This window comes from Crinia signifera, chromosome 2 (genome assembly GCF_055691185.1).
Source record: "Crinia signifera chromosome 2, ASM5569118v1, whole genome shotgun sequence".
Taxonomy (NCBI): domain Eukaryota; kingdom Metazoa; phylum Chordata; class Amphibia; order Anura; family Myobatrachidae; genus Crinia; species Crinia signifera.
Window position 1 is genome coordinate 285,388,353 of NC_139218.1, and position 23,919 is coordinate 285,412,271.

At 42.8% G+C, this 23,919-nt stretch overlaps 1 protein-coding gene and 1 pseudogene across 1 annotated transcript in view; one reads left to right on the plus strand and one right to left on the minus strand.

Annotated features, from left to right (window-relative positions):
* Positions 1–1,353: 1,353 nt before the first annotated feature.
* Positions 1,354–23,919, plus strand: part of UGGT2 (UDP-glucose glycoprotein glucosyltransferase 2) — a 290,033-nt gene continuing 267,467 nt past the window's right edge. The window contains exons 1-6 of the mRNA XM_083168784.1: positions 1,354–1,843; positions 2,556–2,638; positions 6,737–6,867; positions 18,916–19,028; positions 19,140–19,314; positions 23,117–23,213. Coding sequence (XP_083024910.1) covers positions 1,710–1,843; positions 2,556–2,638; positions 6,737–6,867; positions 18,916–19,028; positions 19,140–19,314; positions 23,117–23,213 — 733 coding nt within the window. The 5' untranslated portion in view covers positions 1,354–1,709. The remainder of the gene's footprint in view (positions 1,844–2,555; positions 2,639–6,736; positions 6,868–18,915; positions 19,029–19,139; positions 19,315–23,116; positions 23,214–23,919) is intronic.
* Positions 13,331–13,447, minus strand: LOC146061011 (5S ribosomal RNA; annotated as a pseudogene).

Here is a 23,919-nt window from a genome sequence, read left to right on the forward strand (position 1 = left end):
ATATGCACGTTGATATCATTAACAATATCATTATTGTGCATATCAATAATGAAAATCATATGGTGTGTACCCATCTTAAGATGAAACAAAAATATCACCCCCCCCCCCCCCCCCAAAAAAAAAAAACAAAAAAAAAAAAACACCATACAGCGCTTGGTGGTACTTACGGCTATAATCTAATCAGTACTATTTTTCTGGAAAAATCGGTCCAGAAACTCAGAGTCTGGGGGTGGATCGATTAAATAAAAATAGAGAGAGAAAGATAGAGAGAGAGATATGTATATACTATACTTAGAAACAAAGACACAGGTGACTTTAAAATAAAACTATCTTTATGGAAAGTACATTTTGTCCCAGTTCCTGCTTCGACCTCATTAGCGAGGCGAAGCAGGAGGGGACACCGACAAGATGTACTCCGGCGATGTCCTTCCTGGAGACCAGCGCATCAGTTAATATTGATGCGCCGTCCCCCCCCCCCCCCCGGCTGACGGCGCATGCGTGGGATCTCGCTACTCTCGAGAGATCCCCAGCGCAGCTCAGAGCCAGCAGCAGGGACAGCGCTGTCCCTGCTGTGGGCATAGGTCATCGCCGCCTGTAGCTGTCGATAGCTGCAGGTGGCGGACCGTTCATAAATTAGGCAGGAGGCAGGCACACACTACGAAATATCGTAGATGCGCTATGCCTCCTGCCTCACACCGCCGCACGCTTGACACACACTCAGCGGGTGTCATAGATCAGGTGAAGTGCTATCCCCTGCTTTAGTGCATGGGGATAGCACATATGCCCCTTATCACCACTTAATAAATCTACCCCCCAGTTCCTGATGATGTCCTTTTTAATTAGAGGTTCAGGAACTGAGGGCCTTATTCTAGTTCACTCTTTCTGACAAAATCCTTCTTACATGGATAAAACCATGTGCACTGCAGGTGGGGCAGATGTTACTTGTGCAGAGAGAATTATATTTGGGTGGGGTTTTACTTCAAAGTGAGATCTATACTGCAGTGTAAAAATAAAGCAGCCAGTATTTACCCTGAACAGAAACAAAATAACTCACCCAAAACTAATTGTTTCTGCACATTTTACATCCCCCTGTAGTGCACATGGTTTTATCCATCTTAGAAGGAATTTGTCAGCAGGCCCTGAGTTCCTGCTGAAAAATAGCTACAGTATATATGCAGACGTACCTTTGGTGTGCAAAGCAAGCTAGTGGTGCTCAGGCCCCAGCAGAGTTGCGCACAGCTGTCCTATAGCTGCACACATCAGCTGCTCTCACACGCCCATCCCATCACCCCCAAACCCCGGCGCTGCCATGTCACCAGCTACGGGATACCACCGCTGTACTGAATGAGTAGCACTGACTCCCAATCCTAACTCCCCAACCGCCGTGCGTGCAGCGGGTCTCTGTCTGAAAGATGACAACTGCCGCTTTTTGATTGGCTGTGGAGAGGAGGATGTCAGCCAATGGCAGAACGGGACATGGCGGCACACAGTGAGGGTCCTGCACGGTAGCCTGGAGTTCCCGGAAGCGGCTATATAGTGTTGGCAGTTGCCGGCTGTTCCCTGTGTACTGTGTATAGCTGTACCGGCTGGGATAACTAACAGGGCTGGGCAGGGCTATTTACCGCTGGGCTGTGTGCATGGAAGCAGCTCACTGACGCTGCTGCTGCCATTTATTCTACCTACAGTAGTGTCCTCACTGAGCGGCTGAAATGCCGGCTCTGCACGCAACCTGCCTGCTCTCCTGTGCTCTGTACTGCTACATGGTCCAAGCAGCAGCAGCCAAAGGAGTGACCGCAAGCTTAGCTGCCAAGTGGCCAGAGAGCCCGCTATTACTGGAGGCCAGGTGTGGTAACCGTGCTCACAGGGCGCATTGACCGCAGCAGCTATTCTGTACATGCTACTACTATGTGTATGGTCCTATGTGTACATCCATAGAGACATGTACTCATGTATAGAGTGCAATGGCCTAGCAAAGCAATGCTGAATGAGATCATCTACTGTGCATTCGTCTGTAAATATAGTTATGCTTTATACTGCTAATGTATTCTATACGGAAGGTTTGCTTATGGAACTGATTTGTATTGGGAGCAGAATGTTATGTGCCTGTCATTTCCCAATACAACATGACCAAGATAATGGGCTGCTGCGTGTTATATGCTCATTGACATTGTATTGTGATATGCTCATTTTACTACTGTAACTGTAGATATTTTTTATTAGCTAATAACTGTTAAAATCTGCAATAATTGTTTAGAAATGCCTATCACTTCTTGCTGTACCCTATGGCCTTTGAGATGTCCCAATGGATTTATATTACTGGTTTATCTTCAGAGGTTAATTGAATACATGAACTATATAGTTGTTTTAATATTTTGCTCCATAATATATTATTTTGCTGGTCCAGCAGAAAATAACATATTGCTAAACACTGATAAGTTCTTAAAGTAATGTTTACATACAGTATAAGGCATTGTTTCATTTCACTACCTTTAAAATGATGTTTCATTTCACTACCTTTTAATTGATGTTAAGTGCAGGTTTTCTTTCATTTTCAGTGAGTTTATTTCTGAAGAAGGAAATGATAAATTTTGGGAATTTTTGGAAACTGTACAAGAGTTAACCATATATAAAAACAAAGGTAAGTACAATAATGTTTATTGGGGACCATGTAAAAACCGGACCCGGACTACACTCCGGACCGCCGGACAGGACATCAAAGTCTGCAGTACGGAGCTTGTAGGGTCCGGTCCGGGGGGTGTCCTGGGGGTGTCCTGTCCGGGGGTGTCTTGTCCGGGGGGGTCCCTGTGATAGCTATCACCAGGGACATGGAGGAGGGGAGATTACAGCCTCCCCAGGTGGTCCGGACCGTCCGTTTTTTTGCTACATGCCCGGACCATACAGGGAGGCTTTATTCTACCCCTCCTCCTCTACCTGGTGACAGGCAACTCCCCCGGACAGGACACCCCCAGACAGGACACCCCCTGTACAAGCTACAAAATGCAGAGTTTGATGTCCGGTCCGGGGATTTTGTCCTGGTCCGGTTTTCACCCATACCCTGTTTATTGCCATGTAAATATTACTATTTCATACCCTTTTCCAAAATACAGTTTTAATACCAATATTTAAATACAATATTTGCTCTTAATGTGTGTACACATGGTTAGATTTGGCTTCCGATGTTCCTGATGATATAGGGAACATCGGAAACCAAATCGCATGCTTTTTTAGGACTTCCGAGCCCGATGCTCTGCCGATGCGCACTCTCGTGTGAGCGCATATCGGCAGCCAGATAGAGAGGGCAGGCAACACTATATAGTGCAGATCTGCACTATATAGTGTAAATTGTGCCCCTCTGGCATGCCGTGAGATGCGAGTCGCGATCTGATCGCGTCGGGACTCACATCTCACGGCAGCATCTGCCGTGCGTACACACCTTTAAACCTGAATGTTAATAAATTCTACATATTTTTTTCATGTGATATTCAAAGTTATCTGTTGTTTGGTCCTTGCCATAGCCAGAAAAATCTAACCCATAGTTGCATAGGCATGCGCAGATTGTGGGTTATTCTGGTTTATTTGCAAGGTTGCAAATTTGCAACCTTGCGAGTCCATCAGACTCCTCCCTGTGAATGGCCTTACACCCCCCTCCCTCACATGTGGAGTACGCTCGCACGGGCTGCGAATAGATGTTTTACATAAACATCTATTCACAGGCTATGGGGGAACACCCACATCATTCTATGGTCTCCGACTATCGAATGGTGTGGAAGGGACACGCCACATCTAAGGTTACTCTCAGGTAACCTTAGATGTGTGTGGGCCTTCGGCATGACGTGGGTGGGCAGCTGAAATCTGGTGATGTCAGCTGCCCGCCCCCAGTGCCCACAATTTCCATGGGAACAGCCAGTGTTTTTATCAGAACGCCCATGAAATGCTGGTCATTTTCATAGGCACGACGATCCGCCGCCGCCCCCCACCCGCAATGTTGGGTGGGTGCACCCAGCGAACAGGCTGTTTGTCGTGGCCGCATGCACCCGGTGTATGCACATGTGCAGAAATGCAGCTGTGGATACACCAAACATCAGTCCCCATGTGAACGGACCAGAATAAGGGCCTTTGTTATGAATGAACAGGCACACCCTAATGCTGTGCACACACACTTATGAACACCTCCCCGGTTCTAGCAATACCAGCAGTACCTTTTACCAAAGACTGTATTCTGTTAAAAGAATCAACAATCAATTCTGTGTGTTATGCACAGGTATGTAGTCCCATCACTACATACCTGTGTCATCCATATATGTTTTTGACTGGCTTTATTTGCATATACTGTTACACAGAGTAATTTGAAGATTAAAACTAAAATGGGCAGGAGATTATGGTGTGGCTGGGAGATGTTTTATATTGTAGCAAGTGCCAATAGATGTTGGTAGACACGCCTGATTGGCGGTGTTAGACACGCCCAATGGGCCATAATAGACATGCCCAATAGACACACCCTTTTCACCGTGGACCCCTAATAAAATGCCTATGATTACTATGTGGCAGAATCCAGGGAAAGTAAATATTGTCAAATCTGTAACTTCTGGGTGCCGACCCAAAACCGAAAGTAGCTTTGTTTCAAAAGATGTGTCGTCCTACATCTAACTTCAATATACCATGCAGTAGAAGATGCATGGTACAAGTGAGCTGACAAGTCCCATTCAACTCCAATAGTGGCAGCCACTTTCTTTTATCTCAATAAAAATGCATTTGTTGTACCTCAATGCTTCTAGGACTGCTCCAATTAATTTGATATATGGTACATGTATATCTGTGTGCAATGAGTCTGTATATAAAGCACAATAGAACTCCTTATGAAAAAAGTCACGGCTTCTGCTTATTGTATGCAAATTAATAGGTATATTCTATTAAAGTTGAATTCGTTCCGACAGTTGTTGGAATGGATTCGACACGCCCTATTCAATGCAGGCAAAACTGACTGTCAGATTTGTGCTAAAGCAGACTGTCGGATTTGGGTGCTACTACTGCTGTTCACCCAGATGGCTCTGGGACAGGGTGAGCGACAGGAGGAGGCGGGATGGCGAACCCCCTTCTGACCTAAATCTGTTGGAAACTGCCACCACAAGGTGGCAGTTTCGACAGTAATTGAATATACCCCTTACAAACTCAGAGGCGTATATATATATATATATATATATATATATATATATATATATATGTGTGTGTGTTGCATAGTAAATGAAACCCAACAATGTCCTGGTGCATCATATTTGCCCACAGGTCTGATACATCAGATGAAATCAGGCCAAATCGGAGGTTCTCGTGCACATATGATCAGATCCTGTACATCTTATGTGCAGCACATAAGGATAAATCTGAATCGATCATCATCACATCGTGGGTGCTTTTTAGCACCCGTATCAGAGTTCCTTTACTTGCTATTTATCGCAGGTAAAAAAAATGGCCTTCAAGTGTCAGGTCGGATGAAGCTACCGGTGGAGTTCAAGGGAAAACAGGGCCGACTAGCTTAAGCAGTGCCGTCGAGAAGGGGAAGGTACGTTTTACCTGGGCTCGGGACTGATGGAGGGGTCCAGGTTCCGCTCTTCTCTCACCCTTTGCAGGGAGCTGGGCGGTGGGGAGAGAGATTAAAGGCTGTTACCACAGCTCAGCCTCTCTCCCCAGCTCAGCACACGCTGCTCAAGCTTGTGGCTGACCAGGGGCCTTGGGAGACTTTGGGCTGCCCATAGGTGCACAGGACTACAGCTTTTGAGAACCATGGCTGGAATTATCAGGCATTTCGGGCACTTACCAAGCTCCATAATCCCACCTTTAGGAGCTGCAGCTGTTGTTGAAAAAGCATGTACCACGGCAGATATGTAGATATCTACTATTGTACATTGGGGTAATACCCTCAGAAAATGCCAAATATGATTTTATTAATAACTCTTATGCTCCTAAGACTTTTTATACTTCATGAGTACCCTACATATCCGTTTGCCTCAAGAAACTGAGGGGGGTTATTCAGGTTAACATGCAAGGCTGAGAATTGCAGCTTTGCGTGTCTTTTAAACGCTGCCTACCGCTCTGAGTAGAGTTTCAGATACAGACTATTTTTCCATTCACTTCATAATTTTTTTTTTCTACTTTTTTTTGCTAAGCCAATATTCCTACTCTGGTCTTAGTTGGGTAATGCTATATTTTAACCATTTTTATTGCAGCCCTGTTTTTTTTTTTTTTTTTTTTTTATTTATTATTATTAGAATATAGGATAATACAGCTTAAAAACCCCCATAAAATATCACCTGTAATGATAAAATTTTTGCATTTGCAGTTTAGAGAGTAGAGTCCAAAGAAAGACTGGCATTTTTTGTTGTGTTGAAGTCCAATTATATAATGGAAGGAAAAGAAAGGTCTTGTGTAATTGCAAGAGATTCTGGGAAACAAGTCCAATTTCCAGCAGCCCTGTTTATAATGTTCATTGTCTTATAGACTCAATCAATTTATTGTGGTTTTGTAACCCAGTGATTAAAATAATTAATTTATTAGCGCTACCTCTTGTTTTCATAATATTTCATGGAGAGGCCTAAATATTTGACTGTTATATCTACTGTTTACCTCACAAGATCATACAGAAATATAATGATCCTATATCAAATGTATAAAATATTTGCGGTTTAAACTCATTGTCAGTTATTTTTTTGTTAAACTCTTATTGATTTTCAATTATTTTTAGGTTCGGAGGTTTCCTACTACAACTTATTATTAAAGAAAGCTGGCCAGTTCCTGTCTGACCTGCAACTCACTTTGCTGAAATTTGCATTTTCTATCAGAGCATATTCTCCCACTGTTCAGATGTTCCAGCAGGTATTTTGTTTATTTACTTGTCTTATTATTAGGTTAATTACTGGATTTAATTATCCTAATCCCTTTTTGTAAGATTCTTCTGAACACCTTACTTGACTGTAATGCCCATGAAATGTTTCAATATGAGCAATGTTTAAAGTTATGTTTCATATATAACCTGATTCTGGATTTATCCTCCTACAGATGTGCCCACATACATTGATACTCCACGTGATACAAATAGCATCATACATAACGCATGCGCACCATTCAATTTTGTAGTGCCAAGTGTCTTTTGTTCAACTTATTCCATTATGTAGTGCCTGATTGCAAAAAAGAGTGAAAATTATATATTGCATGTTCATATTCAGTGTGTGACAGAAGTGTGTAACAGCATTTCGTATGCACATGCAGTCAGACACACACTAAATAGACATGCTGCATATCATTTTAATCAGCAGGAGCTGATTGAGCTCCTAGTATTTGCTCTATTTGACAAAACGATGCCTGGCGCGACAAGAAGAGCTGTTTATTGCAAATATATTCACCCAGTACTTGGGGCCTTATTTATTTATTAGCAGTTTCTTATATAGTGCACACATGTTCCGCAGCGCTTTACAGAGAGTATTTGAACATTCACATCTGTCCCTGCATTTAAAATCCCGACAAGGTCAAAATACCGACATATAGAATGTAGACAGATGAAAATGACTTTCGGTCGACAGGTCTTGAGGTCGACATGGGTTTTTTCACTTTTTTTTTTTACCCGAATGTCGACACAGTTGACATGGACACAGTTGGAAATCAACCGCAGCTCCTCACTTCGCTCGCAATGCTTCAGGCACGGACACTATTTTATTCTCCCACCACGTCCTAGTGGATGGTAGGGCATGAAATATCGCCTGTTGGCACATGTCGAGTCAAAAAACAGTGAAAAAACCCATATCGACCTGTCGACCCAAAGTCATGTTGACTTTTTCACCTGTCTACATTCTATATGTCGGTATTTTGTCCGTGTCAGGATTTTGACCTTGTCGGGATTTTAAATGTCTGTATTTTGACCTTGTCGGGATTTTCACCGTCGGTCAATGGTTGTCGGTATTTTGACTGCATCCCATGGAGAATGTCACTAGTGATTACATACTGCAAAATTATTTTGAATCACAGGCGATCTGATGATGATAATGATGATGATTCAATCACCAGCATCTCACCATTGCTATGTCCTGCTGTACCGTGATTGTATTGTGTACCTGCAGATTGCATCACTGTCAGTAACACCCCACATGCACAACCCATTCATACTGCATTGCCCGGACTTATCCCTGGCTTCTGGAATGTCATTGTGGCACATTACTTACCGGAGGCTGAGCCTTCAAACTGGTGAGAGGAGCATGTGACTGGGCCCGGGACACCCAAGTTGGATATATATATCCTGGTCACCCTGGTGAATTAATACTGGGGTGGAGTGAGCACTGGCAGCAGGTGAACGTGTCCCCCGACTCCGGAACCCGCCACGGAGGAGGCCTCGGCACGCTGAGGCTAAGCTGCTGACTGCCTGGTGGTGGTGTGCTGGAGACGGTGCCTGGCCACAGTGTGCTGTGGGTAGTAGCGGCGGGCGGGCACCACTGGTCACATCAGGGAGGGACAGGACGGGCGGTGCGTAATGACAGGGCTGACTGGGGCCGGAGCTGCCTGCAGCGGGTGCGGAGTGGACTGCCTGACTGAGGACTGGAGTCATGGCAGTGGGGTGTGGTAGCGCGGATGATTTTGGTGTCACCCCACTGAGAGTGACACCCGGTGCGGGCCACACCCACCTAGTGACGCCACTGCTTAAACTTAAGTTTACACCTGATCCTTTCAAGTTTTATGAATAGTTTAAAAATACAGCATCCAGTATTATCCTTGCTCAGAAACAAAATAACTTTCCCAAATCTAACTCTCTGCTCATATTACATTTGCCCTCCCTGCAGTGCACATTGTTTTGCCCATTTAAGAAAGATTTTGCATTTGTGATAGACTGTGAATCAGGCCCATAGTGCCCCTAATTCATATTAACCCATTTAATGCTGCCTCTTGCTCTCTTTACACACATTAGTACCCTTTGCTCACATTACAACACAGTAGTGCTCCGTATTAATGTTATACCACACAGTAGACCTCTATATTCATCTTTTTCCACAAAATAGTGCCCCTTACATGCAATGCCTACGGTAGTAGTGCATCTTACACGCGATGCCACTTATACACTTTTGGGGGGAAATTAAACAGTTATAAACACTAATCTTCTTTTTTTTTTTTTTTTTTATTGCACTGATCTTGCCAAATAGTGAAGGGTATAGCTGTGTAAAGCGCCCAACCCCACCTAACTTAACTGGTGCCGCACGAAAAGTCCTGCTTAATCAAAGAGCACACAGCCCTGGGTGGCGCAAGTTGAAATGCCAGCGCCAGACAGCAGCACTTGAATAACTGCTTTGGGCACTCAAAACTAGCAGCTGCACATTATGCCCACAGTAGTGTCTCTTACACATTACAACCACAGTAGTGCTGCTTATAGATATATCTCTGCTCTTATACAGCTTGCACCTCACACCGCTCTCCCCCTGTCTCATCTTATCCATGATGGAGCTCTTTGCTGACACAACTCATTAGTAGACACTCCCCCCCCCCCTCCTCCCACTTCCCTCTTGTGCCACTGCTAGTACCCCTTATCTGCATCCATGTGGGGCCTCCTCTCTGGGCAGCTCCTCTTTATGCGTGTAGACTGATGCATTCGACATAGGCGCATGATGACATCAGAGTGCTCATTCTCAACTCTGCTGCCAGAGGAGAGTAACTGTAGCACCAATTCACCATATCTACTAAAATGAGTGGTGTAGGTGTGTGTTGCTCAGCGGGTCAGCAAGGGCAACCATAGTTTAGCCCCAAAGCCAGGAAGAGCTTCTGCTCTGTCTTCGAGACAAAGACTCACTCAGTCACTGACTGTCATTTTTCACTGCTGCCCTGCCACTGCGCACCCATCACGAACTACAGGTTGTTACTGGTGGCTACTAAGCTGCCACATATTAAAGGGGACTCAGCATCTGTGAGACCATAGTTATTTGGCAGCACTGCAGCCACCCAGCATCAGCCTGTACTTTGTGGGTGACTAGATAAGGTGGGAGTGTGGAGGTGGGACACTCAGAAAAGAGTCTTCTTAACATGATAGCCCCAGCTGCCTATGTTCTGAATGGGCTGAGGCAGAGCAGCCACCATAGAGAAGCTTGCAGGGCAGGCTATGATTCTTACAACCAATAGTTACTGGGTGGATGGAAGCAGAACTTGTTCTGCCTCAAATTTTAACTGCCAGATGGCAGTCCTGGACCACTTTAATCCCTGAGTATATTCAGATTTCATATGCTACACAAAAGCACCTTGTAACTATGTGTATTTTAAAAAAAACTTTTTGAATTTTTTAAAAATCACAAAAAACATAAACAATAAGAAATATCACTGGTATGTTTCAGAACAGTGTTGCCCAAGCAAACCAGAACTAAAAGTGTTAAAGATGAACAATGTTGGATGTTTTGCGCTTCATCGTAAATATGACAGTGTTTCCATACCCTTTAAGTTTTATTGTGCCTTTTGTGATTGAGTGTAGAAAAATTAATCTGTTATGAAACGTAAACCTTTACTGCATAGTTCAACTTTGATCGATACCAGGAGGCACACAGGAATAGACTGTACTATCATTAACTCTGGTTGAAACTTGTTGCATTCACTTGCTGTTCTTCCATACTGATATCCTCTGTCTTGTCTTGTACTGAATTGTTATGTAACCACCTTTTGTAACTTGTGATATTCTATGATTTAAATTGTATTCTATTGTGAATATTACTCAAGGCCTGTATTATGTAGCTTTCACATCACACTTTTAAAACGGTATATTGCCGTTTTTTTGCCTTTTAAAACGTTTAAGGCTGCAGTGTGAAAGTGTCATAGTTGAAATACCATTTAAAGTTAACTGGTATTTCAACACGTTTAAAAAGCAGAGTCCTACCCGTTTTAAAGCCAATTCAGAGCCGTTTTTTGTGCTGTCTGAATGGCACTGAAATGGTATTTAGTAAAAAATAAAGGTTAGAGCACTGTGATAGGCTGTCCCTTGTCTTGTGTCCCTTCCCTGAACCAGGAAATAAGCTGTGGGTAGAAACGTGTTCAGAGGTTAAACGGCTTGACTGGTGATGTGAATTGTACTTAAACGGTATTTTTAAATGGTAATCTGCTGCAATATGAACACTAGACCCGTTAAAAATACCATTTAAAATTACAGTTTTTCAAAATGTTTCAAAATGTTTTATGTGATGTGAAAGCTACATTAGGTTATAGTTGCAGAATTACCTTGTTGAAAAAAATAATAAATGTGTGTACAGTATGTGTTTTTATGTACATACACATACAAATTTCACTGGCAAGCTAACATTTACATTTTTCTTTATTGCATTACTTATATGTACCATTTCATGCACTGACTCCCAAAAGACCTATTACCAGGTCCTGTGTTGTACACTTTGCTCCCATAGTGCACTTACTTACAGGTGGCTGGTGTTCTCTTCTGGTGCTCCTCACAGTTGCACTTCATGGCATGCTGCCATTTTAGTATAATGCCACCCAGTCATCCAACCAATCGGAGTGCAGCAAGCCTGTTCATGTAATTGGAAGGTTTAATCGCTCAATATGCCCTTTGTAGAGCAGAAAGTCCTGGCAGTACATTGCCAGTAAAATTACTCTTTCAGAGGCAGAGTACCTAGGTTCTTGCTTTTGTATGATGCACTTCAGTTTCTAGATCAGTGTTCCTACACTATCCTGCTTAACCGATAAGTGCTTGTACACTGGAGATCCTGCTAACCTAATTTTAGGAATCAACCTCTATAAACTCTTTCTGGTTATTTGGGATAATTACTGACTCATACCCTTTGATGTTGTATACTTTCCCAGTATACAAATCAAACTTTCAATGGAGCAGTATTGTCACCATGAAATCGATTCCTTTTCCAACTCCAATGTGCATATAAAATACAGGAAAAAAACACATATAGTGCAATACAGTTTTTAATAAAATTCCTAAAAGAAATAAAGTGCAAACAAGAGGACTCTCACCAGAGGTATATGTCCACATATATTACAGACCTAAAGGCATTATGGAATTAGCCCAGCGGGCGTCCCCGGCAATCCCCTGGATCCTTTCCTCCAAGCCAATGTGTTTCAAAACCCTAAGGTTTTTTTTTTTTCAAGACATGATATGGCTGGGTCTCTGCTCCTGCTATAGAGTTGCTAGAATGGCCTTACATTGGACTCTGGAAACCCATTGGAGCATTGTGGTACACTACAATACAGTCACTCCAGTCAGCTACCCTGGGCCCCTTTTCACCCCTGTGCTCCATCACCTCCATTAACTTATACCTTTGCAGTTCGCTTTACTGGACTGCATTTGATGTTACAGCACTGCAGCTCTTATTTACTTGAAGGGGGCATTACCATCAATTCCTTTAACCACTGCCAAATACATATCCATATATGCTGGGCTCATGTTGTCTACTTCCTTCCCTTGTATTAAATGAACTGCTAGCACTGTCAAATATTGGCACTAGACTCTTTCATTTGCTAGATTGGTACCGATAAAGCTCATGCTGGATGCCCAGATAGCTCCATTTTCCATGTTTACTCATTTAGCCAAACTTTTCGAAGAATGGAAAAGTCAGATCTGTGATTGCTCCCTAGTCTGTGTCTTATAGTCTTGCAGTTGTCTGTATTTGGGTTGGAATCCGTAGTTTTGGGAGGCATATCCAATAATTTATGGTCTAGATCAGAGGTCCTCAAACTATTTTCTTCTGGGACTCCATCAGGCAATAAAAATAATTACAGTCCCAGCAAGTTACCGCAGAAGGTCATCACATCACCGAATTAAAGTGGATGTCTAGAGAAAGACGTAGGAAGAACACTAGGGTTTTTTGGGTTCACGCTTATGTAGTAATAGAATCAGTGAAAGAATGTGAGAAATGGGTGAAGTAAAATCTAACCTTTATTTCTTAATATTTAAAATGTATACATGAAATTGATACATAAATATACATGTCACAGAAAAAGAGGCATCAATTGGAATATATGTAGAGAATAACAATATTCTAGGTTAATTGTTGCACAACGTCATTCAGATAGGCGAAAATGTTTTACAGGAAGTTTCCCAGTCCCAAATGATTTCTTGATCAAGAGAAAGATATATAGTGACATGGATATTCTATGCACCAATACAAATATTGTCAATCATTCTTGATCAGGACCCTGGAGTGTATAATATACTCTACTACAGAGTGCTACACAGGTTACTGACAGGAAATGCCTTCAATACGGTGTCAGTCACAGGTTTGGTGGTTATAGAGATATAACAAGAGTTTTTAGGATAGAGGAATGCTCTTTGTATGCATTTGCTGCTTCTGCTGTCTGGATGCGAATACAGCACTGGATATTCCCTGGTGGTCTCCCAAGAGGTACTGATCCAGCCAATCACTGCTTAGCTGCTGAGTTCGGATGGGATCAGGCGGCACAGCGATGTATGGCAGTATATATCAACAGATGAGAGAGCCTCAGAATGTTACTGGGAGCCAGTAATAGCCAACCTTCAGTATTCAACCCACCCCACTTCAGTCGCTGTTTCTTTTTAAAAAGTTGGAAACGGTGAGTGTGGATGTCAAAACGGCAAGGCTTGCAGCTATATGCAGCGGGCTCGCTGCATTTGCGGCGAACCTCCTTTTGGGGAGCGGCTGGCGAGGGGGTTAAACGACGAGGATGGCTTGTTTTTCAGTGATCCTCGCTGAAAACAAGCCACCCTTGCCATAAAAAAAACCCTCGCCAGCCACATTGTATATTCCCCATTATGTTTGACTTGATGGGATTAAGATTATGACTGTTTTTCTGATTTTATTCTATTACTGTTGCATGGTATAGGTTGCCTCTAGCAGGATCATAAATCTGATATGTACCCCCCTTCTTTTGGATTGTATTTGATATTATTTGAACACATACATAATTTTCCCAAATTTGCCTCTAGCAAGTCCAAGTTAAAATATAGCCCATGGGCTCACTAGGCACACATCACATCCCAAACTGGAAGTAGATAACGAACATCAAAATCCCCAGCGCATATCATATATATTTTTTCAAAAGTTCACTACAAGACTGATCTGAGATTTTGGGTCACAGGCTACATCGTCCAACTCCCTCTTTTTAAATACTACTAATAAAAGTTAAGTTTTATTTTTATCATATTCCAAGAGTGCCCCCAAAAAAAGAGTCCTCTTTCTTTTCTCTCCCATTTGTTTATACTTACATTCGGACTCAGGGGAGCACCCCAGAGTCGCTGGGGGCTCCCAGAGGTGGATCTAATGGCATCCAGTAACAACTGTCAGGTTCCGAAATTTTGTTCCAGGACCAGGGATTCAACCGCTTGGGTAGTGGATGCCATGACGGTTCCATGGCATTTTCACCTGGTCTACATTTTTCCTCCGTTCACAATAAAACCGAGGGTGTTGAGAAGAGTGAAGTCTCAGCAAGTGCAGGCCATTCTGATTGCGCCGGACTGGCCCAAGAGGTCCTGGTATTCGGACATTCTGAGGTTATCAGTGGAATCTTGGCCTCTTCCTCTTCATCTCCTAAGACAAGGGCCTTTCCTGGACCTGGCTCGTCTCCGTTCCGCCTGGCTTATGAGACCTTTTTTCTAAAAAAGAAGGGTCTCTCTGATGCAGTTATCCAGACTATGCTTAGGGCTCGTAAACCTGTCTCAGCTGCTAATGATCACCGAGTCTGGATGATTTACATCAGGTGGTGTGAGCGTCAGAAAGTACACACCTCCAGGTTCAAGGTGTCTAGATTATTGGAGTTCCTGCAGGATGGTTTCTCATCTGGACTGGGATTACAGTCTCTGAAAGTACAGCTGTCCATTTTCTTCCAGAAAAGGATAGCATTTTTACCTGAAGTTCAAACCTTCTTCTTACAGGGTGTTACCAGGTTAAAACCACCATATAGGCAGTCGGTGGCGCCTTGGGATTTAGCTTTTGGTTCTGTCAGCCTTTTGAAACAATTTGAACCATTAAGGTCGGCCGACCTTAAGTTTGTTTCTTGGAAACTAACTTTTTTGTTAGCAATTGCTTCGGCTAGACGTGTTTCGGAGTTAGGAGCTTTGTTCTGTAAATCTCCGCATTTAATTTTCCATGATGATAGGGCTGTGCTTTGAACAGTGCCTAAGTTTTTACCAAAAGTGGTTTCTTCTTTTCATTTAAACCAGGAGAATGTGCTCCCGGTGTTTTCCCCTCCAGAAAGGGCAAAAAATAGGGACAAATTAAGAAAGTTGGACGTAGTTCGCGCCTTGCGAATTTTACGTGTAAAGGGTAAAGGACATCTGCAAAACATCTGTTGTTGGTTCTGTATGATGTGCATAAGAGAGGTTGGCCTGCTTCTAAGCAGATGGCTGAGGTCTGTAATTGCCTTTGCTTACACTAAGGTGGGTAGACCTGTTACTTCTCGAATCAATGCACACACCACCAGGTCAGTTGCTTCCTCTTGGGCTGTGTGTCATGGGGCTACAGCGGAGCAGTTGTGCAGGGCTGCCACTAGGTCCTCTATTCAAACCTTTACCAATTTTACAGGTTCCATGAGTTCGCGTCGGAGGACAGTCTGAGCGTACCCTCCCAAAGGACCGGCTCGTGAACGTCCCAAGGTTAGCTGTGTCACCAGACTGGATGAAAGAGAAAAAGGGATTTTTTTAAGAACTTACCGTTCAAACCCCTTTCTCTGAGTCCAGTCCGGTGACACAGCGATCCCTCCCCTACGCTCAGTAAGTCATACCGTTCATGTGTGTCATGTTATGGTAATATGATTGTGCATATAAGATGTCGGGCATTGTACTGAGTTGTGTATCCTAGTGTGCTTTTTAAGTTGAACTGAAGCATGATGGGATGCGGAAGGGGAGGAGCCTGCGTCCAGGGGAAAAGCTTTCAGCATAGGTGCCTTGGCTCCTGCGGACCCTCCTACATCCCAAGGTTAGCTGTATCACTGGACTGGACTCAGAGAAAGGGGTTCGAACGGTAAGTTCTTACAAAAATCCCCTTTTTGGTCTGTTACTATTGTCCTAACATCACAGATCTAGGGTGAAACAATAGGATGAGATATTCAGAAACTGTTTTTTCAGTATAAATGCCGCTTTAAAAAAACTGGAGATATCTTACCAAATCTCTCACTTTCTGAATCTCTCATGCTATTAAATCACACCCCCCCCCCCCCCCCCCCCCAATCTGTATACCCATCCAATTTGGGGGAAATCCCTATAATCCTGAATACAAAAGGCTTGCAAAATCTAAATACTTTTGGCCACATCTGTTAATTATTAAATAGTTTTTTTCAATCATACCCGTTATCAGAGGTTTATAAAATCAAGCACCTAGCCATGCAGTCTCCAATTACAAACATTTGTGATACAAAATGGGCCGTTCCGACTTCAAGTGTGGTACTGTGATAGTATGGCAACTGTGCAATAAGTTGTTCATGAAATGTCATCCTTCTGGATATTCCATGATCAAAACTTTTTTTATTTTATAGTAATGACCTGTAATTGCTTCCTTTTTTTTATATAGAAAATATTATCTTCCCTTTTTTTTTTTTTTTTTTTAACACAATGTTTTTTATTTGAATAAATATAACTAATGTGAGCGATGCTGGTATTTTTAGCAGATATTTTGCACATCTCTCCCAGATGTTGGCACTCAAAGGGTTAAGGAAGAACAGCAATTCAACCATGAAGTGGAAGACCACACAATATCACAAAACATTGTCAACGTCTGCTAAGGCACATGGTGCATAAACGTTGCCAGTGCTCTGCTGAATCCATAGCTGAAGCGTTCTGAACTTCTACTAGCATTAATATAAGCACAAAAACTGTGCAGTGGGAACGTAATGGAATGGGTTTCCATTGCCGAGCATGCATGCCTCGCAATGCCAAATCCAATGGCAAGTGTTGGATGCAGTGGTGTAAAGCACCATTAGCATATCACCAGATGTCAGCTGCCTGCCCACTTCCCCCAAGCATATACGCATATGTAAGGTTGCTCAGAGCAACCTTACATATGCATGCACCTTCCACATCTGTTGATGGTCAGTGACCATCGAAAGATATGGGATGGTCCCTGTGGCAATCGAATGGATATTTATGTAAAACATCTCTTCACAGCCATTGGGAACGTATGCGCCTTGTGAAAGGTGGGCCGGCGTACCACCATTCGCAAGGTGGGATCCCACTCACAAGGATGCGAATTGGTATCCGAGCAAATGAACCAGAATAATCCCCATAGTATTTGTACAATTAATAAATTGTAAATATTTTACAGAATCATTGGGGCCCATAAATCCTATATTTCCATGCCTATTCCAGTTTTTCAATTCATCCAGTTTTTGGTCTAAGCTTGCGTACTCACTATATCCTGCAGGGCATGTATTGAAACCTCTGTAACTATATTAATAATCTCCTTAGTATTATCGACAGAGCAAGGGGCAGTGATGCCCAGTATTATCGACCGAGCTAGGGGCAGTGATGCCCAGTATTATCGACCGAGCAAGGGGCAGTGATGCCCAGTATTATCGACCGAGCTAGGGGCAGTGATGCCCAGTATTATCGACCGAGCAAGGGGCAGTGATGCCCAGTATTATCGACAGAGCAAGGGGCAGTGATGCCTAGTATTATCGACAGAGCAAGGGGCAGTGATGCCCAGTATTATCGACAGAGCAAGGGGCAGTGATGCCCAGTATTATCGACAGAGCAAGGGGCAGTGATGCCCAGTATTATCGACAGAGCAAGGGGCAGTGATGCCCAGTGGAACCCATCACATCTGAGGATAGATGTGGCAGAGGGGGTGCATTGAAGAAATTATAGTTCTGCATTGTGGCCCATACGAATGTGCATAAATGTGATATTCTTCCCCTGTGCAAATTTGCTGCCATGCGATCAGGTCTGAATCAGGCCTATTCTCCCACACTAATGTCTCTTATGCCAATTACAGTATCTGTCTGCACCCAGTAGGACCTGACAGTGGTGTCCGATACACCAAGATGTGTCTGATATAATTTGGAGAATGGGAAGTGTAAGAATTGAACACACAGCATAAATTCAGGATAGGCTCGCTAGGCCTTCTAAATAGAAATGATTTTATATAACAATATAAACAATACCGTGATTTCAAAATGCGATCCGTTGAATGTGCAGTTACATAAGCCGTATTGAGCAACAGTAAATATAAAAATATACCGGTACTCTGTTAAAAAAAAAAAAAGCGTTCTTCTTAGTTTGGTTTCCAGAGAATTTCACAAATGGAGGTATTTGTATTCTATATATTCTGATAGGTAGAGATGAGATTACTTGTGTAAGTTCTAGTAAGCTTTGTGGTGAGTATCTAGCTTTTTTCTATAGCATTATTTTATAGAGTTTGTAGGAGAAGATAGAATTCTTGATTTCATGGTAAAAAAAAATCCTCAACAGTTATCCAGTGGGTTAGCTGATAAATAACCAAAGTAGTTTCTTTACTACCTCAGTTTGTCTGCGGTTGGCGAATGTCCTCACTGCAGTATGTAATGTTGGTATGTGCCATTTGGTTCTCTGGACTTGCATACCCTCCAACGTGACTCCTGCCAACAAGTATAAAATATTTTGCACCAAAGCTTCCCACTTAATTTAATATAAAAATGACCTGTGATAATGAATGCATTGCTGTTAACTAAATCACCCTCTTATCAATGAATTAATTTAATACAGGAAATTTCAATAGTGAAATGAAGTGATTAGGTATGTTGGGAGCATATATTATGAGTGCGAAGGGTCATATTGGAGGATATTGTGTTGGAGGATCTGTACTTACTATTACACATTATTCTTACCACAACACTTTGCATCTGCAGTAGTTAAAGAGCAAGCAATTTTACTAAAGAAATGCACGATGATTGTGTAGTCTCAATGCAAATAAAGCAACTTACGACCAATTCTTAATATTCTAGTTTGCTGCTGATGAGCCTCCACCAGAAGGTTGCAGCGCATTTATTTCTGTTCACGGGAAACACACCTGCAAACCAAGTCAGATAAAGAAACTTCTGAAGGAAGCACTGGAGAGGTACATGTGACAAGTCCATCATCTATATTGCTGCATGTACTGTACATATTTGTAATAATGGGTAAACCTGTGGATAAATGTCGCAGGATTTGATTTATTTTTCGTTTTCAGGCCAAGGCCTTACTTGTATAAAGGAGATCACATCTTCCCTACTCTTTCCAAGACTGCACCAGTAGTCATTCTCTATGCAGAAATAGGAACAAAAGCATTTGTCAACTTTCACAAAACACTTACAGAAAAAGCAGAAAGTGGAGCGATAATTTATGTACTTCGCCATTACGTCCAGGTATGTGTGCTTGACTGTATTTCTATTCAGTTTATGGGAGTGTTAGCTTAGTTATCTAAATGAATCAGCGGAGCCATAGAAGAATTGTTACTGTAACCTGGGATAGTACTTCTCAGTGAGAGGGTAAGCATAATGAAACTTAAGCTGCCCATACACGGTCCGTTTAACGGATCCGTTCGGGACTTAAATAGTACACATCGGATCGCATGCCTTGTGCATGCACTGTGATCCGATACTTTTTGTACTAGCCACACATCGTATGTTCAGCACATACTTTTTGTACCGTACTATGTGATGCGCGGGAGCGTGCATCGCATAGTACAGAACAGAGCCGGACACAACGGAGCGTGTATGGGCTCCTTTACACTAAAGACAAATGGGTAGATTTATTAAGCTTGGTGAAGTGATAAAGTGTCTGGTTTTTATCACCGGCCAATCAGTTACTACCTGTCATTTTTCAAACCAAGCCTGTAACTTCACAGGTAGGAGTGGATTGGCCAGTGATAAAAACCAGACAGTTTATCACTGAGCTTACTAAATCTGCCCCAAAGTAATTTATCTACTTAGCTTAACTACATTTTATACTTGCTGTTATTCGGGTTAGTATATGGAGAGGGAGACCTTGTGGGCACATCCTGGATTTAAAGCTGGCCTATACACACAAACCAGGGGGTACCCTCAGACCAGTCCAAACATACTTTCAGTAGTACTGTACACCTTTTAAATTGGTGCAATGTGAAAATAACTCACTTGCTCTCTCCTAAATACCTGGTTGACTTACAAAAACATTGCTTTACCAAACAACTGGAATTAACCCTTTACTAACTAACACCCTGACCTGCACGGAGTTTACCATACTAACCACTAATCTTACGTGTTCTATTAACGCCATTTGGCATGCTCTAATTATTCCAATATTTGTTATTGTTTATGATTTTTTTATATACTTATATTTTGCTATATGTTGTTAATTTCATGCTTTTTTATATAAAGTTTATCAAATTTCTAGTGTGTCCAGTGTTCATTTTATTCAGTGAGGTTCACACAAACTGAAACATCCACTTATGTGAGCTCTTAGCAGACTCACTTAAACACCTGCAGCAGCAGTGGATTGATTGATTTTAATTTATTATAAATTTATATATTTTCAATAGCGCTAGGACTCACAGATAGTGGAAGAGCCTCAAAATTCTCCACTGTTTGTACTCCTTCTTTATATAAAACCCACGTATTCATACAAGATGCCTAAATGGCTTCATGAAAATATATATATATATATATATATATATATATATATATATATATATATATATATATATATATATTTACACACAGTACATACACATCATTCAGTATGCCATGCAACAAGCATTAACTAACATTATATGACATTTAAAATATTATATAGTTAATTGTCTCCCTTAAATTTATCTGGCTTAGTAAATAGTCTTTATTCATCCCAAAGAGTAAAAATTTTGTCTCCCTTGCAGGCAGAAGTGGAGAAGAATTTATAGGAGTGCATACTAAATTATTAGGTACTCTTTACCTAGAACGGCGCCCGCGATTGGCGTCGGGGGTAAAAAATCGCAGTCATTGTATGCACATAAAAAAACGGGTGCGACGCGATAGCCGCGATTTTCCCATAGGGATCAATGTTAAAAGTCAGATGCCCGCGATTTTTACATAGGAAACAATGTTAAATGGGCCACAGAGCCCTAATAGTCCCCCTGAAGTCTTAAATGGCCCCCACAATTTTTAACGCCACCCCACGATCAACGTGAACCCGAAGCATGGCGAGCGCCGGCGGTACGCGTCCTCCGACCTTTTCATACCCCCACTATCCACGTGTGGCGAGCGCAGCGAGCCACCGAGCCCGAAGCGTGGCGAGCAGACGAGGATACCTGTGAAGCCCGCGAAGGGACGCGTTTACCTGTGAAGGTATCCGCGTCCCCTCGCGGGGCTCGCCACGCTTCGGGCTCGGTGGCTCGCTGCGCTCGCCACACTATTCTATTCTCAACTCCACGCCGACGTGGATAGTGGGGGTATGAAAAGGTCGGAGGACGCGTACCGCCGCCCCTCGCGGGCTCGCTGCACTCGCCACGCTTCGGGTTCACGTTGATCGTGGGGTGGCGTTAACAATTGTGGGGGCCATTTCAGACTTTAGGGTGACTATTTGGGCTCTGTGGCCCATTTAACATGGTTTCCTATGGAAAAATCGCGGGCATTGAGGCATTGAACACTAAAATTGCGTCCAATCTGACTTTTAACATTGATCCCTATGGGAAATCGTGGGCATCGCACCCGGTTTTTAGTGCATACGATGGTCGCGATGGGCGCCGTTCTAGGTAAAGAGTACCAATTATTACTATTAACGTCATATTGTTACTGAGTTGTTACATACTTTGCTTTTTCTATATATAAAAAAAAAGTATATGGGATTACAGCATTACCTGGTTTGTTACTTTTTAAGAAGTTTGTTTTGCATGTTGCAAGTTTGTTTTGCATATTCATGGAGACGAACCTGTATTTTTCGAAACGGCTGTTGGATTGTCGAATCCGTGCCAGTCTCCGACTATCGGTGCCCATTTTTGCCGATGCAGAGACTTTCTGACAGTGGGAATATATTCCATCAGTTGGAAGAAAGCACCCATGTTGAATAAGTCAAATGACATTTGACCCAATAATGTCAGAAATGGACACTATTTCCGCCGGGCCTGAATACCCCCCTTAAAGTTCTAATACAAATATAGGTACTCTTTACCTAGCACGGCGCCCACGATCTTGATCGTGGGCATCGTGAGGTAAAAAATCGTGTCGGTCGCGTCGTATGCGGGCTAAACATGTGCACACGATGGCCGCGACGCGATGCCCACGATTTGCCATAGGAATTAATGTTAAAACACCCGATGGACACGATTTTAATGTTAAATGGCTCAATGGACCCGATTTTAGCATAGGAAACAATGTTAAATGGGCCTTCGAGCCCAAATAATTACCCTGAACTCAGAAATGGCCCCCCCAATTTTGTACGCCACCCCACGATCAACGTGAACCCGAAGCGTGGCGAGCGCAGCGAGCCCGCGAGGGGCGGCGGTACGCGTCCTCCGACCTTTTCATACCCCCACTATCCACGTCGGCGTGGAGTTGAGAATAGAATAGTGTGGCGAGCGGACGCGGATACCTTCACAGGTAAACGCGTCACCTGTGAAGCCCGCGAGGGGACGCGTCTAGCTGTGAAGGTATCCGCGTCCCCTCGCGGGGCTCGCTGCGCTCGCCACGCTTCGGGCTCGGTGGCTCGCTACGCTCGCCACACTATTCTATTCTCAACTCCACGCCGACGTGGATAGTGGGGGTATGAAAAGGTCGGAGGACGCGTACCGCCGCCCCTCGCGGGCTCGCTGCGCTCGCCACGCTTCGGGTTCACGTTGATCGTGGGGTGGCGTAAAAAATTGGGGGGGCCATTTCTGAGTTCAGGGTAAGTATTTGGGCTCTAAGGCCCATTTAACATTGTTTCCTATGGTAAAATCGGGTCCATTGAGCCATTTAACATTAAAATCGTGTCCATCGGGTGTTTTAACATTAATTCCTATGGCAAATCGTGGGCATCGCGTCGCGGCCATCGTGTGCACATTTATGGCCGGCCGCGACGCGACCGACACGATTTCCATGTTTAACATGGGTTTCAATGGGAAATCGTGAGCATCGCGTCGGTCGCGTCGCGGGCACACATAAATGTACCCGCGATGCCCGCGATGGGCGCCGTGCTAGGTAAAGAGTACCCAAATATTTTCTTTAATTCCAGAATCCAAGTACAAGGAAGGTGAACCTATCTGGCTATGGGGTAGAACTTGCCATAAAGGACACAGAGTATAAGGCCATGGATGATACAAAAGTTGAAGGTATTTTAGATATACATAGTAAAATCCAGAAAAGTTTTATGTTATTACTTAGTTTGGATACTCTAGCCTTAAGTTTGTGCTTTTTCACTTTGTGTATTTTACATTTTTATTTTCAAATGTTTATATACAGCAATCCTCTTCTTCTTCTTTTTTTTTTTTTTTTTTATGCAGCTATCTTTTACGCAACAGTACACAATGGGGCAGATTTATTAAGCTTGGAGAAGAGATAAACTGGAGATAACGCGGAGAAAAAGGTAAAAGGAGATAAAGCACCAGCCAATCAGCTGTTTTTGAAAAAGACAGTTGGGAGTTGATTGGCTGGTGCTTTATCTCCTTTTACCTTTTCTCCGCTTTATCTCCAGTTTATATCTTCCCAAAGCTTAATAAATCTGCCCCTATATGCTTATATACTTTTGTCTATCTGTCACACTTCATTATAAAAAAAAAACCTTTTAAGATTGTTAAATATGATCTAGTTACAGTATCCTACCATACTGTTATCAATGTAGATTATGTATCCTTATTCTTTTTACATTGTGTATGTTCTTACATTTAGCGAGTTTATGCTTACCATATTTGTGATTTAATCTATAGTGTTTTTTGTAGTGGTGTTATTGCCCTTTTTACAGAGGGCCATTTATCAATAATTTTCTTTGCAATGACATAATGTCGTATGATGACAATGCCCAAGATTGCATTGCAGGAT